At 38.8% G+C, this 27,160-nt stretch overlaps 1 protein-coding gene across 2 annotated transcripts; it reads right to left on the bottom strand.

Annotated features, from left to right (window-relative positions):
* Positions 1–3,162: 3,162 nt before the first annotated feature.
* On the bottom strand, positions 3,163–25,393 carry C9orf72 (C9orf72-SMCR8 complex subunit). 2 transcript variants are annotated; one of them, XM_080668076.1, is made up of 11 exons: positions 25,307–25,393; positions 19,759–20,246; positions 18,544–18,603; positions 15,025–15,120; positions 14,350–14,414; positions 12,874–12,946; positions 12,291–12,407; positions 10,290–10,525; positions 6,458–6,515; positions 5,085–5,194; positions 3,163–4,979 (listed from the first exon to the last, which is right to left on the bottom strand). In XM_080668076.1, exons 2-11 carry the CDS (start codon positions 20,200–20,202, stop codon positions 4,793–4,795), a joined length of 1,446 nt encoding a protein of 481 aa, XP_080524202.1. In that variant the 5' UTR covers positions 20,203–20,246; positions 25,307–25,393; the 3' UTR covers positions 3,163–4,792. The 2 variants fall into 2 exon arrangements, with proteins under 2 accessions (XP_080524202.1, XP_080524201.1); XM_080668075.1 differs by having other exon boundaries at positions 25,230–25,389.
* Between the last annotated feature and the right edge of the window lie 1,767 nt (positions 25,394–27,160).

Here is a 27,160-nt window from a genome sequence, read left to right as displayed (position 1 = left end):
AAAAGGACGTGGATGTACTCAAGCCTTGAGGTGGACAGAGAAGCACAGGTATAGTGAACAGATGCAACAAAAGAGAAAGCACTAGGAAGTGAGAGTAAAACAGTGAGGTCACAGGGATGACCAGAAACTATTGCAGATTTCAGATTTATTTTCATAAATGATACAGAGTCATTTAACAGAAGTGACCATCAGATTTAATTTCACAAGGATCATGCTGCTCCAATCCATGTGAAAAATGGGTTGTAGGGGGCAGACATCAAAGGCAGGATGAGTTCCTTCCACTCCTCATAAAAATCATCCCACAATACCAATTCCTTCCTTTCTGATCTGCAATCCATTCCTCTTATCCCCCAACACACAATTTAGAAATTATCTAATCTTTTAAAAGTGCTAGTTTCCAACTATTTGAGGTTTCCCTGGATATCTATTATTCATTTCTAATTTAATTCCATGTGATCAGAGATTACACTTTGTATAAGTTGAATCCTTTTAAGTTTATTGAGACTTGATTTATGGCTCAGAATATGTTCCTTGTGTAAATGTGTAATCTATTAATGTTAGGCACTGCTGTGTGCTACAATGTCACATCAAGTTGGTTTTTAGTCTTGTTCAAGTCTTCTATATCCCTATTTTGTGTTTTTGTGTTCTATCAAACATTGACAGAGGGGTATCAAATCCCTACATATTAACTGTAGAGTGTCTGTTTCTCCTTACAGTTCTATAAGTTTTTGCTTCGTGTATTTTTGAAGTAGTAATTAGGTAAACAAGCACTTAGGACTGAACGTCAGCAAGATGTTTGGCATTATAAAATTATCTTTTGTTGCTGGTAATATTGTTTGTTCTGAAATCTACTTTGCCTGATATTAATAATAGCCACTCCAGCTTTCTTTTGATTTGTGTTAATGTGGTATATCTTTTTTCATCCTATCACTTTTAATCTTTGTCCTTCATGCGTTTCTTATTTACAGCATATAGTTGGGCATTGTATTTTATCCAATCTGACAATTTCTGCCTTTTCTTTGGGATATTTAGGATACTTATATTTAAATTCCTTTAAAAAGATAATTGACTACTTACACAAAAATAAAAAAGTGTGGAGCTTATAATAAATGCAGAAGGAAAATGTGAGGTCACAATAGCACACAGATGAGGAGGGAGAAATGTAAGTATACTATTATAAGGTTCTTACACTATATTAAAGGCCCAATGCACAAAATTTGTGCAAGAGTAGGCCTTCCTTCCTCCGGCTGCCGGCACCGGCTTCCCTCTGCCACCTGGGACCTGAGCTTCCCTTCCGTGTTGGCAGGCACCCGGGACCCGGGCTTCCCTCGCAGCCTCTTCTTCATCCGGTAGGTCATCTGGAAGGATGTACTGTCTAATTAGCATATTATGCTTTTATTATTATAGATACTTATTGTATATGACAAGGGGTATATCATTTGCTATAACCCTGTAATCCTGTTACATCAATATTATTAGAACCCTATAACACCTGCTACATCAATATCATAACAGGAATTTTAAAATGTATTTACCCAATAATTATCATACATTTGAAATATTAATGTACACATTTAAAACATCAAAATGCAATCCTGGTAGTTAAGCAGGAAGACTTTTTTTTATAAAGCTTTTTTATAAAGATTTATATAAGATTCTAGTGTAGGGGTGGGAAAAATAATTTTCCTTCTACCTTCTAAATTCTTCTGGTTAGACTAATAGCCAAGTTAACATGAGACAGATTAATAGGAAAAAGTGATCAAATTTATTATGTATGTACATATATAGGCATTCCCTAAGAATATGAGATCCCAAGACCTATCAGGCAGTAAAGGCTTACAAGTCACCTTGAACTAAGGAGAGAGGGGTGGGTTGTGGCTTGGGACTTCAGAGGGCAGGAAAGCAATTTACCAAAATAGGGAAAAGCAAATGTTTGGTAAATAACTGTTTGCTGGGCCAGCTTTAACTGTGTGACACAGACTTGAATCAAAAGGGCCTTGCTCGGTTCCTCCTGGCTTATCAGACTTAGTTCATATGAAACTACAGTTAATTGTGATGGTCTCTCCCTTCCTGCTGCAGGTCCTCCAGCTAAATGTTTTTAGGCAGTTGGGGGAAAGTCAAAGGTTCTTTTGAGCCCTTTATTTCTTAAAAATAACCAGATTAAAATAACCAATATCCCAAAAGGCCTATTTTAGGATGGCAAACTCTGCTCCCCTTCACCAGCATCAATAGAACTTTACATGTATTTTCTTTCAAAATCCTATATAATAGAATATGCAAATTGACTGTCACTCCAAGACACAAGATGGCCACCCCCATGTAATCTAAGATGGCTGCCCCCATGTGGACACAAGATGGCCACCAAAAGATGGCCTGCAGGGGAGGGCAGTTGTGGGCAGTTAGGGGTGACCAGGCCAGCAAGGGAGGGCAGTTGGGGGGGACCCAGGCCTGCAGTGGAGGGCAGTTGGGGGGACTAGGCCTGCAGGGGAGAGCAGTTGGGGGGACCAGGCCTACAGGGGAGGGCAGTTGGGGGGGAACCAGGACTGCAGGGGAGGGCAGTTATGGGCGATCAGGCCAGCAGGGAGGACAGTTAGGGGTGACTGGACCAGCAGAGGAGGGCAGTTGGAGGAGACCAGGCCAGCAGGAGAGGGCAGTTGGGGGGGACCAGGCCTGCAGGGGAGGGCAGTTTGGGGGGACCAGGCCTGAATGGGAGGGGAGTTGGGGGGTCCAGGCCTGCAGGGGAGAGCAGTTAGGGGTGACCATGCCTGCAGGGGAGGGCAGTTAGGGGCAATTGGGCTGGCCGGGGAGCAGTTAGGCATTGATCAGGCTGGCAGGGGAGTGGTTAGGGGGTGATCAGGCTGGCAGGCAGAAGCGGTTAGGGGCAATCAGGCAGAGGCAGGCGAGCAGTTGGGAGCCAGCAGTCCTGGATTGTGAGAGGGATGTCCGTTTAATGGGCGGTCAGACATCCCTCAAGGGGTCCCAGATTGGAGAGGGTGCAGGCTGGGCTGAGGGACACCCTGCTCCGTGCACAAATTTTGTGCACCGGGCCTCTAGTAAAAAATAAAAGAAAGAAGTTTAGATTCAATAAGACTGTCAGCTGAACAGGAAAGCAGTCTTTCAGTATCATAGCATTGCTTTTCTAAACAAACAACTGTAAGAGACAAAATTTCAAAGATATTTTATTCAAAATTCTCCTTCTAAGAGAAAATATGTGTAGCAATGTTTACACATGCTTTAATAACTTATTGCACTGTACAACTTGCATTCTAAATAACAATACAATAAACCAGCAAAAAACAGAAAACCAGTCAGCACTTCAATAATTTATCATGTAAAACACAGTGAGTACATGGTACAACAAGGTGGTATGTGTACATTTTTTTTCATGACAGCATCAGTCATCTAGTTCTGTTTGTATAAAATACTTCTTATTAGTGATGTGAAAGGCCATTAGGACTTTTCAAAACAGAACATGTTTTTGGTTAAATTTGGGCAAGGGCAGAGGGGCTCTATCTCTTTTATCCCTTTCTTATAAATATTTTTCCCTTTTGTGTTACTTTCACAGTTTTAAATAATTTTTTATGCTTGCATATACTACTACTATGTCAACACTGTTCTAGCACAGAATTACGTTAATCTGTTATTTTGTAGCCAGCAAAATGGTCCAAACACATTAAGAAAACACAAGAAATAGACCACTCAGTTCTGCCAAAGTAGCACCTAGTTAAATAGCATGTCAGTCAAGTGTCTCCTGCTACTCCTGAGATGATGTGGGCAAAGACACATGGCAACAACTTAAAAAATATGTGCAGAAATATAAGAAGACAAGGTACTATCCTCTATTCCTGAAAAAAGCTATTGGTATATTCTCTATTGCATTTCATAGTTTCGGAATTAAAATGATTGCCATCAGGGTGAGACTTTACAAGAAGAAAACAAGATGACAATGACGGTCCAGTGAAATCCAAACTTCTTCCAATTATAGTCTCCAAGGGAAAAAAGGGCACAGGAGTACACATTTCCACTTGGCTCAAAAATAATGAACATTAATTTAAAAAGTTGGCAACAACTACTACAACATAAAATCCAATTTCCTATATTTTCTTTGACAGAGCTTGGCAACCAAACCAAACCACCCTGATTGTGTTCATCACAACTGGACTCTACACACACTGCCTGACATTTCTACACAGACTGACTCTGAATGACTACATCTACAAAGTCAGATCTAATAATTAACTTTAATTAAACATTTGCTTGAACAATATTTTCTTTCTCAAGCTTACCCTAGGTTCAAGTTAACTTCCTGTCTATGGAACTGAAATGATTCAGAAGCTCTAGTTTTCAGCTGATTGCAACAGTATTAGTAATCCCATATACCAAGAAACACCAAAAAGTGCAAAGTCAACTAGTACTCCATCTTTGGAAGCTAACTCAGATTTCACTTCGATACATGTAAACCATGAATCCTAAGTTTCAAAAAACAGTAGTTGTGGTCAAGTTTATATTCTATTATTATATCTTTCTTAAAGGTAGCAATAATATTTATTATAATTGTAAACATAAGTCTGTATCCCAAGAGAGCACAACTAGGAAAAGATCCATCCACTGCTAACGATGCACCTGACACCCTTTGCAGACTTCTTGTGACAACTGTAGTGTAACTAAGTTTAACTGCCATGGCCAAGTAGGACTTTGAAGTATGACCCCAGGGACTGATGTGTCCCATACCAACTGGGCTACTTTAGCAGCAATTATGATTGTGATGAAATGTATTTAGTAAGTTACACATTTAAAAAGTCATTAGAACGTCTCGTTCTTGTACACTAGTATAGAAAGATCTTCCAAAGATAAAGGAGTGCAGGCCTGGTTTAATTTTCTCAGCTAGAGCCATTATTATGTTAAGATCGCCCTCTGCTGTTAAATCAAGGTCTATCTTCAGGTTCCGAAGAGATTTAAAGGGCTTTTTCCCCTTCTGCCTACAAATAAAAAAAAATATATATATATATGTAATATAGAAAATGTTCAAAAGGAAAAAATTTTAAAAATGCACAAATGTTTTTCTGCTATATAGTTTTACTTACGTATCATCTTCTATATATTTTATTAGCGTCAAAGCTTTTCTGTGAAGGAAGAGCAGAAACTGTGCAAGGAAAGTGCTCCTGAGAGATAAACCAGGCTTCAAATGAAAGACCTGCAGGAAAATGAATGCCTTAATAAATATTTTGCTCTCATTCTACTTACACAGCATGTTTCTATCATAATGTTAACAGAGTCTGGCAGATAATGTACATTAGAGCAGTTCCCGAAATCATTTCCACAGATGTTCTTCTAGCAAGCAGAAGTATGGCACAAGTACTGAGTCTGGAAGCAGTCTGACAGTTCTATGTTATATTTAAGAGTTAGTATTTTTCATTCTACCTCAGAATACATTCATATTTATTTTTATTATTAAAAGTAATAATTGGCCCTGGCCATTGTGGGTCAGTTGGTTGGAACACCATGTTGTATACCAAAAGGTTGCAGATTTTATTCCCAGTCAGGGTGCATGCTAGAGGCAACAAATCAATGTTTCTCTCTCACATTGATGTTTCTCTGTCTCTCTCTCCCTTTTTCTCTCTAAAATAATTTTTAAAAATCATACTTATAGGTTACTTCTAATTATGTTACTTGACTTTTTCTGCCCACATCAAGTTGAAGCTCCCAGAAGTTGAGCCCCACTTAAATTATGATTTTAAGATATTCATATCCCTCTTGCTGGGAGGAGAGGGAAAGGACATGGGGAGGGTGCAGCTATAGCAGAAGGATCTCATTTCAGCTTGAGAAATATGGAATCACATGACTACGTATTATCTTTGAACTTTGGAATACGTTACAGACTACAGACCTGATCAAAAATTTCTAGTAAACCTAAGGACCTCATTATTTCAAAGCTGCATCTATGTCAAAGTTTCCTGACCTGATCCTCAGAATGATACTATGACAAAGCTCTAGTATATTAAGAAATAAGTTCCATATAATCTATAATTTTCTTCAAATGTATAATTAAGCAGATTTTTTTTTTTCAAAAGAAGGAGACAATAAAAATGCTATCATTGAAAGAGAGGTACAGGGTTTAAAGACATTTTTGACTCAATTAAGGCAAATAAAAAACATATATGCACCCTCTTCCTTCACCCGCACAAAAGAAAATACTTTGAGTTATAGTTTAGTGCTCAAAAAATATTTATTATTTAAATGGGGGAATGATGCATCTTTAATTATTAATGACTACTACTCATTAACAACTCAAAAGAAAAATCATGTAGACACTTTCAAAAAGACCAGAGACACTATAGAAAGATAATGGCTCAATTCTAAGATTTATATACAGAGTACAGGCATTGTAGGATGCATTAAATAAAAAACAAAATCATGTCATATCATTCACTCCAACGATCTCAGGTTTAACATTTACCTGATCCAGGAAGGCTTTTACTAGCGTGTCTCTATGTAGGACATCTTGAAAAATATTCCTATGAAGAAAACAGTCCAAGTGTTGAATTGACTGCACAATGCTACTTTCCATAATCCTACACCAGCCAATAAATTAAATTCTTAGAAATGGGATATTATATATAAACATTTTTAATAAAAATTACATATATTTAAAAACATACACTATATATTTATTTTAACTCAAGGAGACATATGTATATTACTGGAGTTTGTCAGGCCACTATGTAATTATTTTTCTTTTAAAGATAAGCAATCCCAAGAATGATATGTATCAACCTATTTTAATACACTCACCTTTTAAAAAATGTTGAAAGCCTTAGGCAATTAGTAAATACAGTTACTAATTCCTGCCATCTCAAAAATAAAACAGCAATAAAAGTAGATACACAACACTACCAGCAACACCCAAAACAAAATAAAAGGATAATGTTATGTACTAATAACTTCTAGTATACATTTTAGGATGAAGAAAGACAAAAAAATGGATGCTAACTATCATTGGAGTGGGATTAAGAAACACAGCTAGATGACTATCTGCAACATCACAACCACTGGGTTTGCATCACAAGCCCATCATCTGGCAAGTTACATGAACCAGCTAATGTTCTAGGAAAGCATTATCTGCCTTGTCTACGATCAGACAAAAAGTTAAGATGTAATGCACACCTGAGAGAGTGTGCATCTAACACACCACCCAGGACAGAGCAGGTGCTTAAAAAGAGACTGCTCTCTTCCCAGGTCTGAACCCCCTTCAATCTTTCCCCTTCTTCCTTCCCTCTCCTTGCCTTCTACTTCCCTAGAGTGTTTACTGAGATGTTAGGTTCTACTCAAGTCAAAAGGGTAATGTAACATTTAATAAGGTAAGCAATTTTTAACTGAAAATAGTAATGATCATCATATAATGAGAGGAGTGGCAGGAAAGAGGTGTGTGTGCAAAAATAAATAGGAAAGTACCTAAAATTTCCTAGTTTTAAGAGAAGGGTATACCAAACAACAGAAGGAAACCCAAAAGGGGGGTGAGGGGGGGTCGGGAAGCAGAATTTCATAATTACAAGGTATCCAGTTAGTGGCCAATGTGGACCCTGACAGCACTCCTTCTCTGGCTTTGGAGAGGGAATAAGGCTATTTAAAGTCCACTGTTCTTAATATGCCTGTTTCACTGAATGAGTATCTTGTTCATAATGAATTAGATAAAGCCAAGTGTTAAAAAATAGCCCTAGCTGGTTTGGCTCAGTGGATAGAGCATTGGCCTGTGGACTGAAAAGTTCCAGGTTCGATTCCAATCAAGGGCACATGCTTGGATTCTGGGCTCGATCCCTAGTAGGGGGCTTGCAGGAGGCAGCTGATCAATGAATTCTCTCTCATCACTGATATTTCTATCTCCCTCTCCCTCTCCCTTCCTCTCTGAAACAAATAAAAAAATATAAAAATATATATATTTCCAGTGACTGTGACTGATATTTCATTTTATTTTGGCAGTGACTGAAATTATATCTAAACATAAAAATTAAAAAATATCTTAAAAATTAGTGATATTGTTTTAAATAAATTAAAAGTAAAATATGTCTAAAATGTGGAAAATTTAACAATTCATAATCTAGTGGCTGAAAATATATTTGGACAGATTTATGTTTAAAAAATTTACATAGAGCCGGAAAAAATTTTTTTGATTCGTAACATTATTTTGTTTTGATCAGCAAAACAATAGCGGGCCAATCATAGTTTGTCTAATTTGTAAAGCAACTATAACTGACTAAAATGAATAAGAAATGTTAAAGTATACACATATTCTCTCGAAAAAAATACTAGATGGTTGTAAACCCATTCTAAAGTTCACCAAATTCCCCCAAAGAGCTATGAAGTAACCAAGCAAAAAAGAAAAAAAATACTAAATACTTTAGGAAAGAAGAAAATGCTTGAAGGAACAAAAGAATTCTGAGAACTTTTACATGTGTACCGAATTACCAATACTGTACGTGAAAGCTTAGTGACCTGGAATTCCAATTTTGAATAATTCATGTTCTAACCCAGTGGTCGGCAAACTGAGGCTCGCGAGCCACATGCGGCTCTTTGGCCCCTTGAGTGTGGCTCTTCCACAAAATACCACAGCCTGGGCGAGTCTATTTTGAAGAAGTGGCGTTAGAAGAAGTTTAAGTTTAAAAAATTTGGCTCTCAAAAGGTCTGCACACACACCTCTTTCCTGCCACTCCTCTCATTATATGATGATCATTACTATGAATGGCTAACACTGAACAGTTGATATTTGGCTCTGTTGACTAATGAGTTTGCCGACCACTGTTCTAACCAATTTCCCTAAAGCTTTCTAAGGAACCAACAGAACACTGGAGAGCTGGGAAAGACGGGTCCTAATGAAGTCATCTTTCTACACCTGGTACACACAAGGCTGAGACCCCATGTTCCTCTTCTGGTGGACATGTGTCCCCTTTCTGGTGGACATGGTGTCCCTTTCTGGTGGACATGGTGTCCCCTTTCTGGTGGACATGTGTCCCCTTTCTGGTGGACATGGTGTCCCCTTTCTGGTGGACATGGTGTCCCCTTTCTGGTGGACATGTGTCTCCTTTCTGGTGGACATGGTGTCCCCTTTCTGGTGGACATGTGTCCCCTTTCTGGTGGACATGGTGTCCCCTTTCTGGTGGACATGTGTCCCCTTTCTGGTGGACATGGTGTCCCTTTCTGGTGGACATGGTGTCCCCTTTCTGGTGGACATGTGTCCCCTTTCTGGTGGACATGGTGTCCCCTTTCTGGTGGACATGGTGTCCCCTTTCTGGTGGACATGTGTCTCCTTTCTGGTGGACATGGTGTCCCCTTTCTGGTGGACATGTGTCCCCTTTCTGGTGGACAGGTGTCCCATTTCTGGTGGACATGTATTCCCTTTCTGGTGGACATGGTGCTCCTTTTCTGTTTTTGGTCAGCACATTCTGTGTGACTACTGGTGCGCCACATGTCTATTGCCTGAGCTCAAAATTTTTTCTTAGAAAAACAGGACAGGCTGATCACTCCAATTTTACTGCTCCCCGATATACTCAAACCTGTATGATTCTAGTTAACATTTATTAAGCACATTCTATGTGCCAGGCACTTTAATTAAAGAGAATCATAATGTATCCCAGTATGCTACAAATCTTTTCCTGATTTCAGAAGTAAATAGGAAAGTACCTAAAATTTGAGTGTTTTCTTAGGGTTTTATAATTCAGATTTATCATCACCATTTTTTCCTAATTGGGTCAACACTGAATATTTTATTATCATTACTTTTTATCTTTTTAAAATACTAATCAGACTTTATGGCAAGGAATGAATACCATAATATAAAATTCAAAGTAAAAGAATGCTCTATTCATGTTTTTGACAGTTTTGTTGTATTTTATATTCATGTATCAAGAAAGAAAAGACTTAGAATTACTTCTTTGGTTTAGTTAATAAGCTTTTTAGTGACTCCTATACATCTGACTATAAGCAATGTTAGAGCTGAGGCTGTCTGGCCACTATTAACCTTAGTATCTAGTACTGTGCCTGGGGCTCAATAGATATTTGTTAAATATTTAAATATTTATTTTTAAAAACTAATCTAATCTATCTTATGAGAAACACGATTATAGTAAGAAAAATAGACATTTAAGAAAAAAATGCTTATTAACCAAATTCTTCAAGTATAACTCACAGTAACATTTCTTTCCTTTTAACCAGACTCATCTGTTTTGCTCTTACTCACAAAAGATACAATTTCATAACATTGCTTAACGACAATATCAAAAGACAGCATGACTTACAAATCGGGAGTGAAGCTTTCGTCGGTGTAGATGACGGTATCCTGAGCCATGTCCTCCTCTGAAGTGGCTCTCCAGAATGCCGTCAGCTCTGAGCGCATGTACCTGCGCTGATTGTAGATGTGCTCGTGACAGGGCGGCATCTGCTTGACAGTGTTGACATCCACGTCTATGTGAGTGCTGGGGTAGGGAGCATACATTACTTGCCGGAAGGGTAGCACAAAGCTTCCAGTGGAATCCTGTCCCAATGAAAGGAAAAGTCACTGTCTTATTTGCCAAACGATATAAAGATTTATTTTTTAAATAAATAAAAAAAAAAAACACCCTGGTTTTGATTTAGCAAGTCCATCTCTAGAAATTTATACTCTGGTATTACTCATGATGTGCACAAAGTTTTAGTGATAGAAACAACCTAAGAATCCAAAAAGAGAAGTGATTAAATTTAGCTGCAGAAGTTTATGTGTTTTGAAAAAAAAACGAACAGATTAGAACATTCAAAGTATAATCCAATTTTTTGGGGGGTGCGGGGTGATATGAAAAAAATACACAGAGGAAAACAAGACCAGAAGATACATGTCAAATATTAACAATGGTTATTCTCTGGATTGTGAGATTACAAGTGACCATTTCTTCTTGACTATTCACATGCTCTTTTAAATTCTAATAATATATGTATTTTTATAATAAGTAAAGAATGCATTTCTTTCTAGGTATAGTTGGTTGGGCTGCTATGGAATAAGGACATAGTGTGTATAAGGCACCGTGCTATGTACTTGAAGAGAACAGAAGATAAAGGCTGTTTCCATTTTTTTTTACTCCTATCATGCTGTGATAATCATCTTTATATGTAAATCTTCTGCACATATAATTGCTTCTTTAGGAAGAATTTCCAGAGGTAGAAACAGTAGGTTAAGTCTTTAATCGTCAGTAAAGCTCTTGATATATAATATCAAACCATTTCCTAAAAGGCTACAAAATTTATAATTGCATAGAAAATTCTTAACAAATATATTTTCATTATGCTATAGTTTGAAGCTTTCCTATAGGGATCTAATATAAAACCCTTTTAGGGATAAAATTATATAATTAAATGAGAGGTGGCTGAGGAAAAAAAAGTACTAAATACCTATGTCTTTGATAGGGAAGAAGTTCTAATTTTCAGATTTGTACAATTCAAATCAGAAATGAGTTTCCCTTAAATAGTTTCTGTGTTTAAGTACTATTATTTTGAGCTCATAGCATGCCCATTATTGAAAATGCAAAAGCTGAACGCTATTATTGAAAATGCAAAAGCTGAATATAATTTTTATTTGCAACAATTTTTTTACTATTTTTCATTTGTTTTGTTATATCTACACTTTCAAGAAAGCATCCACTATGAGAGAATCACATAAGCATTAGGAATCTGTATCTTGTGTGTTTGATTATGATAAAAACATCAACAATAGGTTTGATAAAGTGATTAACTGTCCTCCCTGTAATTACTCAAAATAATGGCTAATTAATATTTATCTGTCTTTTCCCTTCAAAAGCAGATTTAAACAAATAAAAGAAAAATGAAAATAATTTTTAATACACACACAGGAATTGATAAAATCTTATATTCTTTTTCAAGTTAGAAAGCAGCTTTAAATTTTTTTTCAATAAATGAATATGGGATATTAACAAAATGGTAACACAAAAATTCAAATTTGTTCAGTAAAAAAAAATAAATAAATGTTCCCATTTTAGACAATTAACCTGATTCAGGCACATATTAAAAAAATTAAAAATCCTAAAGCCAAACAGGCATCTATAGGAAACCAGAGAGAAACATAAAGGTATTCTATGATATTTCACTGATACCAACCATAAATCAATAAGACATAGACTCTACGCTCAGTCTGTGCAAAGGAAGTCGGCCCCTTGGCATAAAAACATGAGATACATTAAATACTAATGTTTAAAAGACACTTATGATGAGTCTCAAAAACTGGTTTCACTTGTGACAAGCATAGACTCTACCTTTAGCAGGCCTTGGACAAAGAGTCCTGACTCATATTTAAATGATGATTCTGCTTCACATAATCTAGAGCATTTTCTCTCTGCTGGAGTCAGAAAAAGGCATAATGTTTTTACTATCTGTAAAAGAAAAGAATTTAGCATTAAAATACAATGTAAAAAAACAGCATTTGTTTGCTTATGAAAGAAATTGGAATTGAAATTTCAATTGTTTTTGCCAATAAAATAGATCCTGAGAAATAAATATTCCTTAGTCACACAGAATAGTCCATGGACAATAACAATTGTTGCTAAAAATAGGGATTCTGTGGTCAAATATGTTTGGGAAATGCTGGTAAATTTATAGTACATCTCAAAACCTTTAACATTTGAATACGTATTGTGACTCTCCAGGTGGCTGATATAATATGCAGACTTTCTCCATGAAACCCTCCTTTTTGCTTAGGGTGTCACAGTTATTTGGTCAGGTTATATTGCCTTATACTATTAGATCATTTTGTCTGTAACCTAACCTTTAAATTACAATCTATGATATGTTAGCAGTATTAAAAAGTGAGATTATTCGCTGGATTATAAAATACATTACCTTATTTACTTTCTCTGCACTGCTACCTACTACAACAGAACAGCCACAGGTTTGCAGGTGTGAGCTAATGGCACTGTAAATTGAAGAAAAGAGATTTAAAAAAATTGGTTGTAAAACAATTTCACAAAGTAAAGAAAATAAGAAAAGCTATTCAAATAATTTAGAATAGCTTTCCATGCGAAGCACCAAAGCTATAAATATAATGCCATCTTCATTTCTATATGCCTTTCACAGAGATTCTCTCATTTGAACCTTAAAACAACCCATTTAGTAAAATATCACCATTTTACAGTGAAAGGAACTGAGGTATAGAGAGAAGTTAAGTGACTTAAAGTCAAAGGGGATTAAAATTAATGCTAGGAATGGCTAACACTAAACAGAATCAGGACTAATGCGCTTCTGATTCAAGCCATTTAAGGCCTCTAGGTTAGACTCACCCTCGCCTCTACAATTCCGTCATAAATCTAAAGGAAAAGACTGTTGGGCATAAAAACACTCCTCATTTTTCATTCCTCATTTTTAAAAATAAAATTTCATGCCCTGGTGAGTATGGCCCAGTTGGTTGAGCGTGGTCCTGTGCACCAAGAGGTTACCAATTCCATTCCTGGTCAGGACACATGCCCAGCTTGCAGGCTCAATCCCCGGGTTGGGGGGCATGCAAGAGGCAGCCGATTGATGTTTCTCTCCCTCTTCCTTCCTTTCTCTCTGTCTCAAATCAATAAAAACATATTAAAAAAATAAATAAAACTTCATGATAATCTGCAATTGTAAAGAAACACTAAAGCACAAGATGAGACTATACATGAAGAGAAAGCACTTAGATTAGGGACTAACATGTAGGCGCTCAATAAATACTGGCTATTATTATTATCATTTTCCTTAGAAGAAATATAAATAGCAAATGTCAGCTATTATTATGTGCCACGCACTATTTTAAATGCTTAATCTAATTGATCTCACTCAACACTTAGAACAATCCCATGAAGCAAGTATTGTTATTATTATTCCCATTTTGTAGATGAGGGCATGGAGGCACAGAGTTCAGGTAGCTTGCCCAGGGTTGTACAGCAGTAACTTGGAAAATCTGATTTTAGAGCCCACACTTTCTTTTCTAGGCCCAAATAACTCAAGCACATCCACAATGCAATATATATCGAAAAATTTATTAGTTTCAGCTTTAATGAGAAGTAAAATAAGAAACCAGAACCAAACAAGGGACTAAGATTTCTTGTCTGGACATTATCGAAACTCAGCTTCTTTAGATATTAAAAAAAGAGTAACATCAACTATATCACAGATATGTAATAAATGAAAAGATAAAACAAAGCTAAGTAATAGTTCACATATGCAATGTTGTCCCTAGAATGTCATGGGGTAGCCATTCTGTTGTTTCCTTCCTTCCATATCCTGTCATAAGTAAGCATAAGGTCTGTATCTGCTTCATCCAGCTTTTATGGAAATAAACAAAAGTCTTACTTGAGCAGAAAGCCTTCATGACAACTATCACCAATGTCATCATCGTTGAGAACTGTTTCAGCAATCTACAAGTCACACAAAAAAATTCTGGTATAACAATGTTGAAAACCACTTTTAATATACAAGTTTTCTGAAGTCTAGGTTCAATATAACACATTGCCCTCATTTCTAAACATCAAGAATCCCCATAAAACAATCTCTGTGCACTACATAAACTTTCAGAAGAACAAATGTGAAGGCTGGTTAGGCAGGTTAAGCAACAATTGTTACAAGAACAACCCCCTCTTCTGAGCTGTGAGGATCAGGAGACAAATCCTAATGACAAAAATGTCAGGAAGCTACAAAAATTGTTTCCTAAAGAATTCTCTATACCTGCATAGTATGAGACTCTAAATGTCCTTAACAAATGACTAAGGAAACTACAGTAGTGAATATGGGTAAACTTCCATTTACACAGTTTTGTTACCAAAAGTACTGCATTAAATATTGATTGCTTCTATAAGGTCTGAAATTCTCCCACTTCTAGGAAATACAAAAGAGGTCAAATAAATAAATTTAATGTTATCATAATTAAAATAATAAAATGAGAATACTACTAATATACATAACAGTAATGTAACTGAAAAAAACGGATAAAGGATACCATTGTTAATATTTAATAAAATAAGAACTTACATCTATTTCTTCAGGAACACTGTGTGATTTCATAGATGAAAGCAGTTCCATTACAGGAATTACTTCTCCAGTAAGCATTGGAATAATACTCTGACCCTGCACAAAAAAGTAAATGAGGTTAAGAAAAATCACACAATATAAGATAAGCTGGACAATAAAAAATTAAATACTGAAAACAAAGATAGAAATACTTGCTAACTTGTTCAAACACAGCTCCAAACAAGTCTACAACTCCAAAACATTTCTAAAGGATTTACATGCTATTTAAAACTCATTTCCATTATTCTGGAAATGATTTTCTTACAATAGAATCATTGGTTTATCATTTACTGTTAAATGCAATAATTAAATCATCACCCCAAATTCAGAAAGGATCTCCTTTTGAAATGTGACATATATCTTAATTAAATGTTGTCAGTATGTTTTATATTTTAAAATAAAAAAGGGAAGCATAAGACTTTAGAATCCTGAGCAATGAACTTGGTAGTAAAGCCTGAACCTCTATGTTCATAATCCTATTTAATAAAAGCCTAATATGCAAATCGACCAAACGGTGGAATGACAGGTTGGTGGGGGGGGGGGGGGGCAGGGCCAGTGAGCTGGCGGCGCCAGGCCAGCCAAGGCGGGTGCCAGCAGGCAGAAGGAGGGGACGGTGATCAGGGGGCGGTGTTGACCAGTGGTGGCAGCAGGGCAATGGGGGGGCAGGGCCGGAGCTGCCCCCTGGTGGTCAGTGTGTTCCCACAGGGGGAGTGCCGCTCAGCCATAAGCTGGGCTGAAGGCTGGCAAGCGCAGCGGCGGAGGCGGAAGCCTCTCCCACCTCTGTGGCAGCACTAAGGTGTCAGTCGGACATCCCCCAAGGGCTTCCAAACTGCGAGAGGGTGCAGGCTGAGCTGAGGGACACCACCCCGAGTACACGAATTTTCATGCACCGGGCCTCTAGTAAGCTATAATCTACCCAGATGCAAATAAAAAACATCACATATATATTTTAATAATCAATAAAACACAAGTTTCCTTTAGAGTTTTTTTCAAGATAATACTTCCATTTCTTTTATATGTCAAAAATGTAATTTTGAAATCTGTAGTTTCTAGAGTGAAAATATAGAATACCACAAATGTAAAGCTTCTGAAAATCAAGTAATCCCTCATTTATGCACTATCACTACCACTCTCCCAAAATTTCTGACCATCCTCAATATATAAACTTTTGAGATGTAGATGATTCTTCACATACATCTTCAAATTCGAACCTCTGTCATCCCTATACTCATTTTTGAGTGACCTAACTCAGTTTTCAGAGCCCCCTGATCATGTAAGTTGCTTGAGAATTTAAATGCAATTGTTGTTAGACTTAGTGTGGTGATCACATCGTAAGGCATATGTCAACATTTAAAATTTAAAAAATTTAAAAAGCCACAAAAACAATTATATAAATAAATGTAATGCTGTCTCTAGAAATTTTATCCTAAGCCAGAAGCTCCCTTGCATCATAGAAGGTTTTACTATTAAAAAAATTCAAGCTATAATAACCTCTACAACATAACCGCTCTGCTCTTTAAAGTAATTTGTAAATGCTTGTTTACAATTACAATCAATAACACTACAAATCAACAAGAATAATGACTGAAGGTGCTGTTACTTTTGTGTCCTTGAACAGTGACTTTATCAGAGGATAACTCTGAGCATCCAGAACTAGCACTGACTGAAGTTGTTTCACACTTACATGTCATCCCCAAATAGTCTTTACTGTTTAAAATAAAGTCATTGAAAGCACATTATGTGAGATCTGCAAAGCCTCAATTATCAGGCAACTCCTTTTCATAAAGGATAATTGGGGGAAAATACCTTCCCTTAGGTTTAGGCATATATAGTAGTTCATACACAACATCTGACATTCATCACCATAAGCAAATGAATATCGGTATTGAAGCTTAACAAAAAAATCTTACTGGGTTGAACACAGACAGGCTCTAAAAGAAAATCCCATCAGTTTCCTTTCCTCCTCCAACTTCTCTACCTTAAACTTCTGAGCAAGAGAATGTTTTCCCCTCTAAGAACCTTGTTTGTCCCAGTATACTTTCCTCATGACAACAGAAGGGGTAGGACAATGTCTTTAAGAGCCATTAAAAGCAAGACAGCATTCATTAACAGTGGTAACTTTTTAAGTACAGGCATCTGGTTTGAAAAAAAAGTCCCAGTAAAAGCAGAATTTTACTGGATCCTAAATTTCCTTATCTTGAGGTAATTCTAAATACTCCATAACTAGAGGTTGGCAAAAGTCACCGCTGCTTATTGACCAGCAAGCACAGGCTGGACTTCTCTGGATAAAGAGAAACAATTTCTTCTAAGTCTCAAAACCTTTCCCCAGAATTATCTCCACTGGTCTGGAAAGTTATTTACGAAAGTATTTCCTTACTTAATGCCCTTGCATTTTCACAAATTTTTAGAAGGTTTTGTTTAGCCTGGCTGGTGTGGCTCAATGGTTGAGCATTGACCTATGAACCAGGAGGTTACTGTTTGATTCCCTGTCAGGGCACATACCTGGGATGGGGGCATACAGGAGGCAGCCAATCAATGATTCTCTCTCATCATTGATGTTTCTATCTCTCCCTCCCTCCCCCTTCCTTTCTGAAATCAATAAAAATATATTTTAAAAAAAGGAAATTTTTGTTTAAAGTAGTATTCTATCTCAGGCATGCTGAAGAGAACCAGAGAAAAGAAAATCCAGCCATGATGTTTGTACTGGAGTTTCAAAGGAACAAAGAGGGTGGCTGGGGCAACAGCAGTAAAAGCAAAGAACTCTTTCTCCACTGGAGAGTCCCCTTCAGAAGCACTGCTCGGCCTTATGCTGAAATCGCTTGTACTTCATTTCCACAGGGAGCCCTCTCTTTGCAATCATGCTTTTCAAACTCTGGTGCCTGCTCCCTAAGGGTATTCAAAGTCATGGGATAAACACGCACATTTTCCTGGAGACTTGGTATTACAAGAAGCCTGGTCGTATAAAGGTGAGGAATATCACCAGCAATAACATTAAAACAGACAGACATTTCATAGAATAAAATGTAATGCATGAATTCTAAAGATACCATTTCAAAGGTATATTATGCTTAGAGCTGTGCCTAAATCTACAGATACCTTAGGAGTATCTACTTTCCTCCTGCTACACCTACTTCTGCAGAAATGTCTGAGAAACATGACTTTAAATAAAGTCTCAAACATAATTTTTAATTTTGACTATGAGCAAATTATTCAAAATTTACTCTGTGGATACGGACAACAGGTAACAAATTATTAATCTGTAGATGCGATTACAATTGGACTTACATTTAATTATTCAGGTCTAAGGTATTCAGGTTTTTATCAGGTTTATTCCACACATCTCCATAAAGGCTCTGTTCACTTTTGGGCTCACTCTGTCAAACTAATCTGGCCTCAAGGCCTTAACACAAGTAGCCCTCAGCCTTACACAGATACACCATGTGCCTGGCAGTGTTTGACAGCATGCATTCTCCACCTTACCTGATCTTCCATTCTCTCTGTGCCTTCTAGCACTATCTTCTGGACATTCTCTTGCCTTTCCTGAGCAAGGGAAAATTCATTAAGATAATTAAAAACAAAAACAAAAAACATTTGATGCTTATTTTTTATAATACAGTTAAGTAGCAGACATGTTCTTGTGTAATTTAGTTCATGGGAAAAATACTTTCACTTTAGGACAGAAAAAGGGGAGGGAGGAAATTAACCAAACATATCCATAAAACCACCCTTTTTTGGCAGTTAAAAACAGATAACTTAACAGAAAACAGTCAATGTAACATCTGCATATTTTCACAAAGATAATGATTTGCACTTTTAAATGAACTAAGTTCAAGCTGAACCTGGAGAATATAGAGCTTCCCGATTTTAAATGATTTTCATATACATGTTAAAAATAATGAGGCAAGCCTGCAAACATGGTAAAAAACTATTCCTTTAAAATATACTATTTTTCCTTACTATCTAGTAAAAGCCTCATAAAATTAATAATTATTTAATGGATTTCCATGTTAGTATCAAACTGCAAAATAGAAAGGAGAAATAAATTTGTCTTCAGATCTGACAAAAGTACATGGAAATATAAGTATCACTATACATCAAACTATAGGATTTAGGAAATAACAATAATTTCCTCTAGCCCAATCTGCAAGAGGAATTAAATGAATAGGACTATCATTTATGATATGAAAATGAAATGACAGGAATCTCCTAGAAACCATTTTGTCCAACCTCCTCATTTTACAAATATAGAAACTTGGCAAAGAAGTTAAAGGGATCAAAGGCTCCATGGCCAACTGCTTATGAAACAATTGTTTTGAAATGCTTGTACCCACACACAGTAAGCAGTAAGTAGTAAGTAAAACACACAGGCATGCAATCTCCCTCCGCCCCGCCCCCTCCCCCGTCCCCACCAAAAAAAAGCTTTTGAGGGTCAATGGATCTAAAACTTAAGTTCTCTACTTTCTCTAAGCTTTAGCTTTTTATTTGTAACATGGAGCTATCATCTCCTACCTTCCATGGTCATTATGAGTAGGACAGACATCAGACTAGATCTATCTGTATCTAGTACGGTAGCTACAAATAATAGCTACTGTTTGAAATTAACTGCATATAATTTCTAAAAATTAGATATACATGTGTCAGAAGATAAACTTTCAATGGTCAAGTTAACATGACTAATAAGCTCAGAACACTCACCTTATGCATCCATATCCTTCCTTTCCGGATAATGTGTGTTAATCTATCGACACACACTCTGTGAAGCGGGAGGTAGAAGCTAAGTTCTGTCTGTGGAAGTATAATTGATAGTCCATATGTGCTCCTATCCCCATTCCAGTTTCCATCGAAGATTAATGAAACAATGATTACTCCCTTTTCAGACAAGACAAAAAACTTTACATCTATAGCCCCACTCTCTGCATTTCGAAGGATTTCTCCATTTAGGGTGTGGTTGGCAAGAAAAGTTATTTCTCCATCGCTGAGAAGTACCTGTTCTGTCTTTGGAGCCCAAATGTGTCTCACTCTAGGACCAAGAATATTGTCCCAGTAAGCAAAGGTAGCAGCTAATAAAGGTGATTCACCACTTAAAGCAATCTCTGTCTTGGCAACAGCTGGAGATGGGGGAGGACAGAGAGTCGACATCACTACATCCCAACTGTCACATTATCCGAATGCTCCAAGGATATCTAAACAAGGGCACAAAAAACAGTGATTAGGTTCAGCAATTTTAAAGTCATCCATCAACAATCCAAATAATTTCGGCATATGCAGTTTTCTCCTCTTCAGTCAAAAAAGTTTTGGAAGCATGTCTCCAACCAGGATAGAGGCATTCAACTAGCATGACAGGTGCACATTGAGTGTTTGCTGATGTAATTTTACGACACATAGTAACTTGTCACTTATATTCAGAAATATGCTTAGAAATGCAAAGTGACAAGGAACTAAAAATGGCCTCTGAACATTCAGATGAAATATTACGAACTAAAGCACATAGAATAGACCCTCCCTGTTCCCAAATATCCAGTGTATGTGCAATCCTACATAATAAAAGGGTAATATGCAAATCGACCAAACAGTGGAACAACCAGTTGCTAGGACGAGCACTGACCACCAGGGGGCAGACGCTCAATGCAGGAGCTGCCCCCTGGTGGTCAGTGTGCTCCCACAGGGGGAGAGCCGCTCAGCCAGAAGCCCAGAAGCCGGGCTCATGGCTGGCAAGAGAGTGGCAGTGGTGGGAGCTTCTCCTGCGTCCACAGCAGCGCTAAGGATGTCCGACTGCCTGGTTAGGCCCACTCCCCGCCATCAGTTGGACATCCCCCGAGGGCTCCCGGGCTGCGAGAGGGCACAGGCCAGGCTGAGGAAACCTCCCCACTGAGAGGATGAATCTTGTGCACCAGGCCTCTAATTCCAATATAATGGGATATTTGGTTCCTAAACCATACCAACTAAAGAGGACTAAATGAGGAAAGGGAGAGTTCAGTTAGAAACACTAACACTTATTGTAGGCTAAACTGTCTCTCCCCAAAAAATCTGTTCAAGTCCTAACCCCAGTATCTGCAAATGTGACCTTATTTGGAAATAGACGTAAGTAATCAAGTTAAAATGGGGTCATACTGGATTAGGGAGAGTCCTAATCCAGTGTCTAGTGTCTTTAAAAGGAGAGAAAGATTTGGAGAAACAGACATAGAGGGAAAAGGGCCTTGTAAAGATGGAGGAAGAAATTAGAGTGATGCAGCTACAAGCCAAGGGATGTCAGCGATTGCTGGTAGCCAGAGAAGCTAAAAAGCAGTAAGGAAGGATTCTTCCCCCAAGCCTTCCAAGGAGCTTGTCTCCGCTGACACCTTATTTTGGACTTTTAGTTTCTAGAACTGTGAGAGAATAAATTTTTTTGTTTGTTTTACATCACATAGTTTGTGGTACTTCGTTAGGGCAATCCTAGAAAACTAATAAAACACCTGACAGTAGAAATACCTTAAAAGCTGCTAAAAGGGCAAAGGAAAAAGAAAAAAAGACCAAAAAGTTGCAAAAACTCAGCAGTGTGGACCAGCAACAGAAAGTAAGCAAATGGGTCCTGTTATTCTCTATGAACTCTTTGGGTATCAGGGTACTAAAGCCCATGACGGGTTTTAAAATGACACTGAAACAAAAAGATAAAACATTTAATATGCTATTCAAGAAAGCAGTATAGTATATTATCACTACAAAGAAGTTATATGCAAATTGCTGAATTAAAAAGCTTCAGTTATTTACAACATGTAGAGAACAACATGACTGGATGAGCCCTGTTCAAGCCTTTCAATCTACTGAGAAAACAGACATGGAGAGAAGAATGAAGTGGCCAAGTTCACAGAGCCAGGCTAGAATCCAGCTCTCCTGTATATCTCAACCTACTCAAATATATCAATCACTCTGAGGGTGCACGCTCTATGTGATGTTAGTGTAAAAGGAATCATCTATATCTATATATCTATATCTATGTCTATGTCTATGTCTATGTCTATGTCTATGTCTATGTCTATGTCTATGTCTATGTCTATATCTATATCTATATCTATATCTATATAAAAGCCTAATATGCAAAGTGTCCCCTCAGGAGTTAGACTGACCAGGAGTTCAATCGCTTGCTATGACGTGCGCTGACCACCAGGGGGTGGTGCGGAACAAAAGAAGGCCCCGGCCAGTAGCGGGCAGCCGCTAGGGACCCTACTTGTGCACAAATCTCATGCACTGGGCCTCTAGTTTTGCTTAATATTAAAATTTGTTATTTGTATTCAAAGACAGAAAATTTTAAAAATTGCAATTTCATGTAAGCAAGTCTAAATTGTAGATTCCATTAATCAAAAGTGTAAAGCACAGCAGTTGTTAGCTGAAATGTGATATCCCTATCTTTGCTTACATGATTGCTTTGGGAGAACACATTTGATCTATAACTAAATTCATGTCAAAGTAAACCATTTTACTTAAAGGATTTATCTATACCTTGTCAAGAGAGTTCAGAAACTGATGAAAAGCAATGACTTCTATTTTTAGAGCACTAAATGCACACTTTTATCATGATGTCAAAAATAGGTACACACAGCTTGGCAAACACTTTAAGTATGTGCAGCAATGATTTAACACAAAGGCAGTTCTTACGTGTGCATTTTTTACTTCAGAAATTCATTTATGGAATGCTTATTTTTTAATGTGTTATATCACAATGTAAGTGGATCTAAGCTGTATAGCATGTTTAAAAGAGTTACTGTTTTGGATACAACTTAAGCAGTCAGTTTACAATGACAGAATACAGGAATGTAATTTGAATTGAAACTGTAATGATGATATTGTCATTAACAATAGCAAACTGGAGGCCAAGGAAATGAATTAAGTAAATGCACAGCCATAAAATAGTATTGTAATATATTTTTCTTTTGCTCTTTTTTTTTCTGGATAAAAATGATGGATAATCATAAAGGCAAGATTGTAACTCAAGCATTTCGTCATTACATTGAAAATAAAAGCATTTCCTAAAATGGAATTGAGCCCTAAGGCAAAATCTGGTTGGATTAGGGCAAAACTTTTTAACTGATAGTGAAAATTAAACTATGAGAGATCACTAATTACATTCAGTCTCACTGCTAGTATCATTCGAAAGAAAATAAAGGACAAGAATCATATTTAGTTTTAAATCCTACCAAAAGAAATAACTTGAGAAATGAAATGTCACAGAGAAGTCTCATTAAAAGCTGTAAAAATGATTTTACTAACACTTAAAGTCATCATTTTGGTGAGGAAAATCCATATATACAAATGTGGCAGAAAAAAATACCGGTTCAAAACCAGTAGTCTTTTTTAAATCTACGTATCTATTTACATATAGTGTTAGCTTCCCCAGAGGCTTCTCAAACATTATTAGCCTAAAAAGAGTCTTTTGAGGGAAGCCAGGATCCAAAAATGGGTGGCACTGTGGCTTGCCACTCCTGTAAACAACAGGGTTGAGGAGATGTACCCAACGTATTTTCTGAAAATAACATATGCAGATTATATGAACTATTATTTGCTAAAACTGTTAGCAGAGTGGTAGGTCTGAAGCTTTGCTTTTTCTTAAACCTTTACTATCAATCATCTCTTTTCTGACTGGTATTTAGAAAGTGGGGTGCTCCACTGCAGTTGTAAATGAAAATTCAACCACCATTAAGACCCACACTGCCTGTAGCCATGCTTTCTGTTTCTCTTCTCCCAGCCTTGAGAGAAACAGGGTCTCTTAAGTCCGCCCCCCTTAGGAAACAGAAGCTGCCAGACGAACTTTACTGACAGTGAACTGCTGGTAACACCAGACAGTTTGCAACACTTTCTAAATTTTCATTAGGCAAGACTCAGAGATGATCAAGATATCACTATCAGGCCATCTCTCACAGCTTCAAATTTCTCAGATAACCAGAACTTTTTAAATTGAGCCCAAGGGCAGGCTTGAAAGGCGGGGAAGTTTTTATAGGTTTTCTGCCTCTTTCTCTGAAAGGAAAAGTTTAGACTGCTAAGGGAGCCAAATAAAGAGATTTTTTAAATCAACTTTATATGGAAAAAGAATATTTAGCCCCTATGCAATTGTTTCCTGGAGCAGGTGAGTGCTAGCTTACTGCACGGTCTGTAATGTGATCTATAATTTTTCTCATTTCTCCTATGCATAGAGAGAACAGTCATCATAACGCAAATCCAACTGATTTCCTTTCCTAAAGAGTGGCAGGGTTTGGCTGAGGTGCTGGCAACAGTATCTTCGTCACATACACCATCATATTTCAGGTATTCTGACTCCATATTATTAGTCGCCCATATGTTATATACTTGCTTCTGTAATGTTCCCATTATGTTAAGTTTTCCAAAGTCTGAGAAAGATCCTATCTAACAGTATTTCCCAGTGCCTTTTGTAATGCCAGAAATAGTGTCCCCTTCCTTTGCATCACAGGTGAAGAATGGTAACAATTTTAATTGGAATTTATCCACTGGCCACAACCAGGCTGTGCTATAAACTAACGACTGTTGTGAATCTCTCTTGGGCAAGTGCCTGACCTCCCTCTGTGCCTCCTGAACACAGACGTCCGGAAGAGTTCACGGGGCCACTCAGACCTGTAATCAGTGCACTTCTTTCTGAAACTGATACCATCAGTCAAGTGATGCCCAAGTCGCAATGCTTCCTTTATCGGCGTAACCGCGGACTGTGAAGCAAGCAGGTCACGTCCCAGAGAATGGAGCATAACGCAGCCTGGAACTGCTGCCCAAATGGTCGGGTCCGTGGACGTGCAGTGTGTCCACACCGCCCTCCCGCCCTTCCCACCCGCGTTACCTCCTCGCTGCCCCCAGCTAGGTACGGAGCAGCCGCGCCGCCCGCCCTCGGCCTTCCCCCGGGCAGGCCTCTCGGGCCCCAGGCTAGTCCGTGGAGCCCGCCATGTAGAGGGTCCCACGGGTCTGACGCCGGGTCTCGAGGAGGAGCCGGCTCGGGGACTGCGAGAGGGAAAGCGGTGGGGAGGCTCGATCCCCATCCCCTGCTCTCGGCGCCGCCGCTGCCTGGAAGGCGCCACCGCTGCCTGGAAATCCGGGGCCCGGATGCAGACAACCCCACTAGTCTCCGGGCAGGGAAACCTGACGCCCGGATTAGGTCACGGAAGAGAGGGGAAAAGAGAGGAAAAGCGAACCCGGGGCACAGCCTCCGCCTCGCGAGGTCCCGTCCTCCGACCCCAGACAGCCGGCGTTTCGCAGGCTTCTCACTCACCCACTCGCCAACGCCTGCGCCTCCGCCACCGCGGCGGGCGCAGGGACCGCAACCACAGCCCCGCCCCGCCCCGGCCCCGCCCCCTACACAGCCCCGCCCCCCGAGCCCGGCCGCGTGCGCGGCTCTCCCAGAAGTCGCTGGATTACGTCCCGCCTTGAGTTCTTCTGGTTAAATTTTTATTGAATCTTTCCTCGTTCACCCTCAGCAAATGCTGGGAAAGCGAGGGGAGGAGGGAAAGGGCGGGAAAAGCAAAACACACCCTTCTGAAGCACACCTGCTCTCTGTAGGCCCCGCCCCCGACGGGAGGTCCGCGCAGCAGGGACACCTGACGCCCCAGGCGCCATCTTTTCTGCGGGCGGACAAGTTTCCATGTGAAGCTCCTCCGTTTCCTCGTGGGACACCGTAGGCGCCCTATGGGCGCTTTCCCCTGGCGGTGACGGGAACTAATGAGCCTGAGGACGGGGCGATGGACCTGCTCGGCTTCTTAGCTGGGTGACGCGCCTGTAGAAATGGGGCCTCAGGTATTAGCCGGGGAAGGCCACTGGTGTGTGTGCTGGGCGGGTGTGGGCGCTCAACAAATATTTGGTAAATGGATGTCTTTATTTTTAGCCTTGTGACACAATAAGTACTGTAATTTCACCCCAAGTCCAGTTAGGTAATTTCCTTTTCCCACAAGACGTAGTCGCCACAGTTTTGTCTGCTTTACATGTAAACGTTTTCTCAAGCATGCTTTTCACACGTTTAAAAGTCATTTTTGCCAGGTGCACAAAATGAGTTTTTTTAAAACCTTTGAAAATGTGCTTTACCATTCTGTTTGATGTGTTGCAATATTTTTGTAAGCCTCGAGTTAAATCAGCCTTTGGTCTGCAACTGTGTTTGCAGGTTTTTCTCCACAGATGAGTGGCACATCACAGTTTCCATCTTTAAAAATCATTCAGCACATCCTTATCATTCACTGAGGAATAAAAATACAAACGACTCCTTCAAACCTAGAAACACACCCCTTACTCACTGCCCAGTGCTTATATCATAACACCAAGTAGCTGCCATTTATCTGGTTCCTACTGTATTTGGTGCTGTGCTCCCCATCCACATGAAGAATTATGCTTAATCCTCCGGACATATCTAGGATAGAGTGTCATCCCTGATTTACAGAGGGCAGAACTGGGGTTCAGAGAGATTAAATTATTTACCCAAAGCCACCGAGCTGGCTGATTCGGGCCAGTTTTGTGCAATTCCAGAGCCACGGCGCCCTGCCCACACCAGGTTGGAACTGAGTTGATGAGGGCTTTCTCAGATGCACCTAGTGGGGGCTATGCTGACCCCCACTTCAGAATAAGATCGGGGCTCTGATGAAGTCCCAGCCGATGAATAGTTTTTTCTATTTCACAGTTTTGCCTAAAGGCAAAACAATTTCCTTGTATCTTCCACAGGTTTCTGGTTTTGTGCAATATCAACCCAGAGCAACTATGCTTCCTAAGAGAAGTGACCAAACACCAAGGCCTAACTTTTCTGCATGACCATGAGAAATAAGATCTATAAAGAAAGTGGCTTTGTTTGCCTAATGCTTTGTGAATGTGAATATTTACCCCTACATCTAACAATTATTTAGGTACTAGTAGCCCTGCGCAGGAATCCTGGTGCCAGTAGCTCTCTGCCCGCTGCCCCGCCATCCTGTAGCTCCCCCTGCCTCCCCTTCCCCCTCCCCCCTCATAGCTTGCTGCCCTGCCCCCTCCTGTAGCTTTTCCCGCCGCTTATAGTTCGCTGCCCCACACTCCTGCAGATCCATGATCTGGTCATTATGCAGTTGGTCCTTACGCCTCAAAGTGTAATGGATAATTAGCATATTCCTCT

This window comes from Plecotus auritus (genome assembly GCF_963455305.1).
Source record: "Plecotus auritus genome assembly, chromosome: 5".
Classification (NCBI taxonomy): Eukaryota; Metazoa; Chordata; class Mammalia; order Chiroptera; family Vespertilionidae; genus Plecotus; species Plecotus auritus.
Note: the sequence above shows the minus strand (reverse complement) of the source record. Positions and strands in the feature narration are given on the sequence as shown.

Bases quoted from the DNA above. Each gene is read 5' to 3' on its own strand.
- C9orf72 (XM_080668076.1), bottom strand. From the start codon at position 20,202: ATGTCGACTCTCTGTCCTCCCCCATCTCCAGCTGTTGCCAAGACAGAG. The intron at 6,516-10,289 runs GTAAGTCATGCT...TTTTCTTCATAG, and splicing joins GAAAGCTTCACTCCCGATTT to GAATATTTTTCAAGATGTCC. The intron at 4,980-5,084 runs GTAAGTAAAACT...TTTTATTTGTAG, and splicing joins AAATATATAGAAGATGATAC to GCAGAAGGGGAAAAAGCCCT.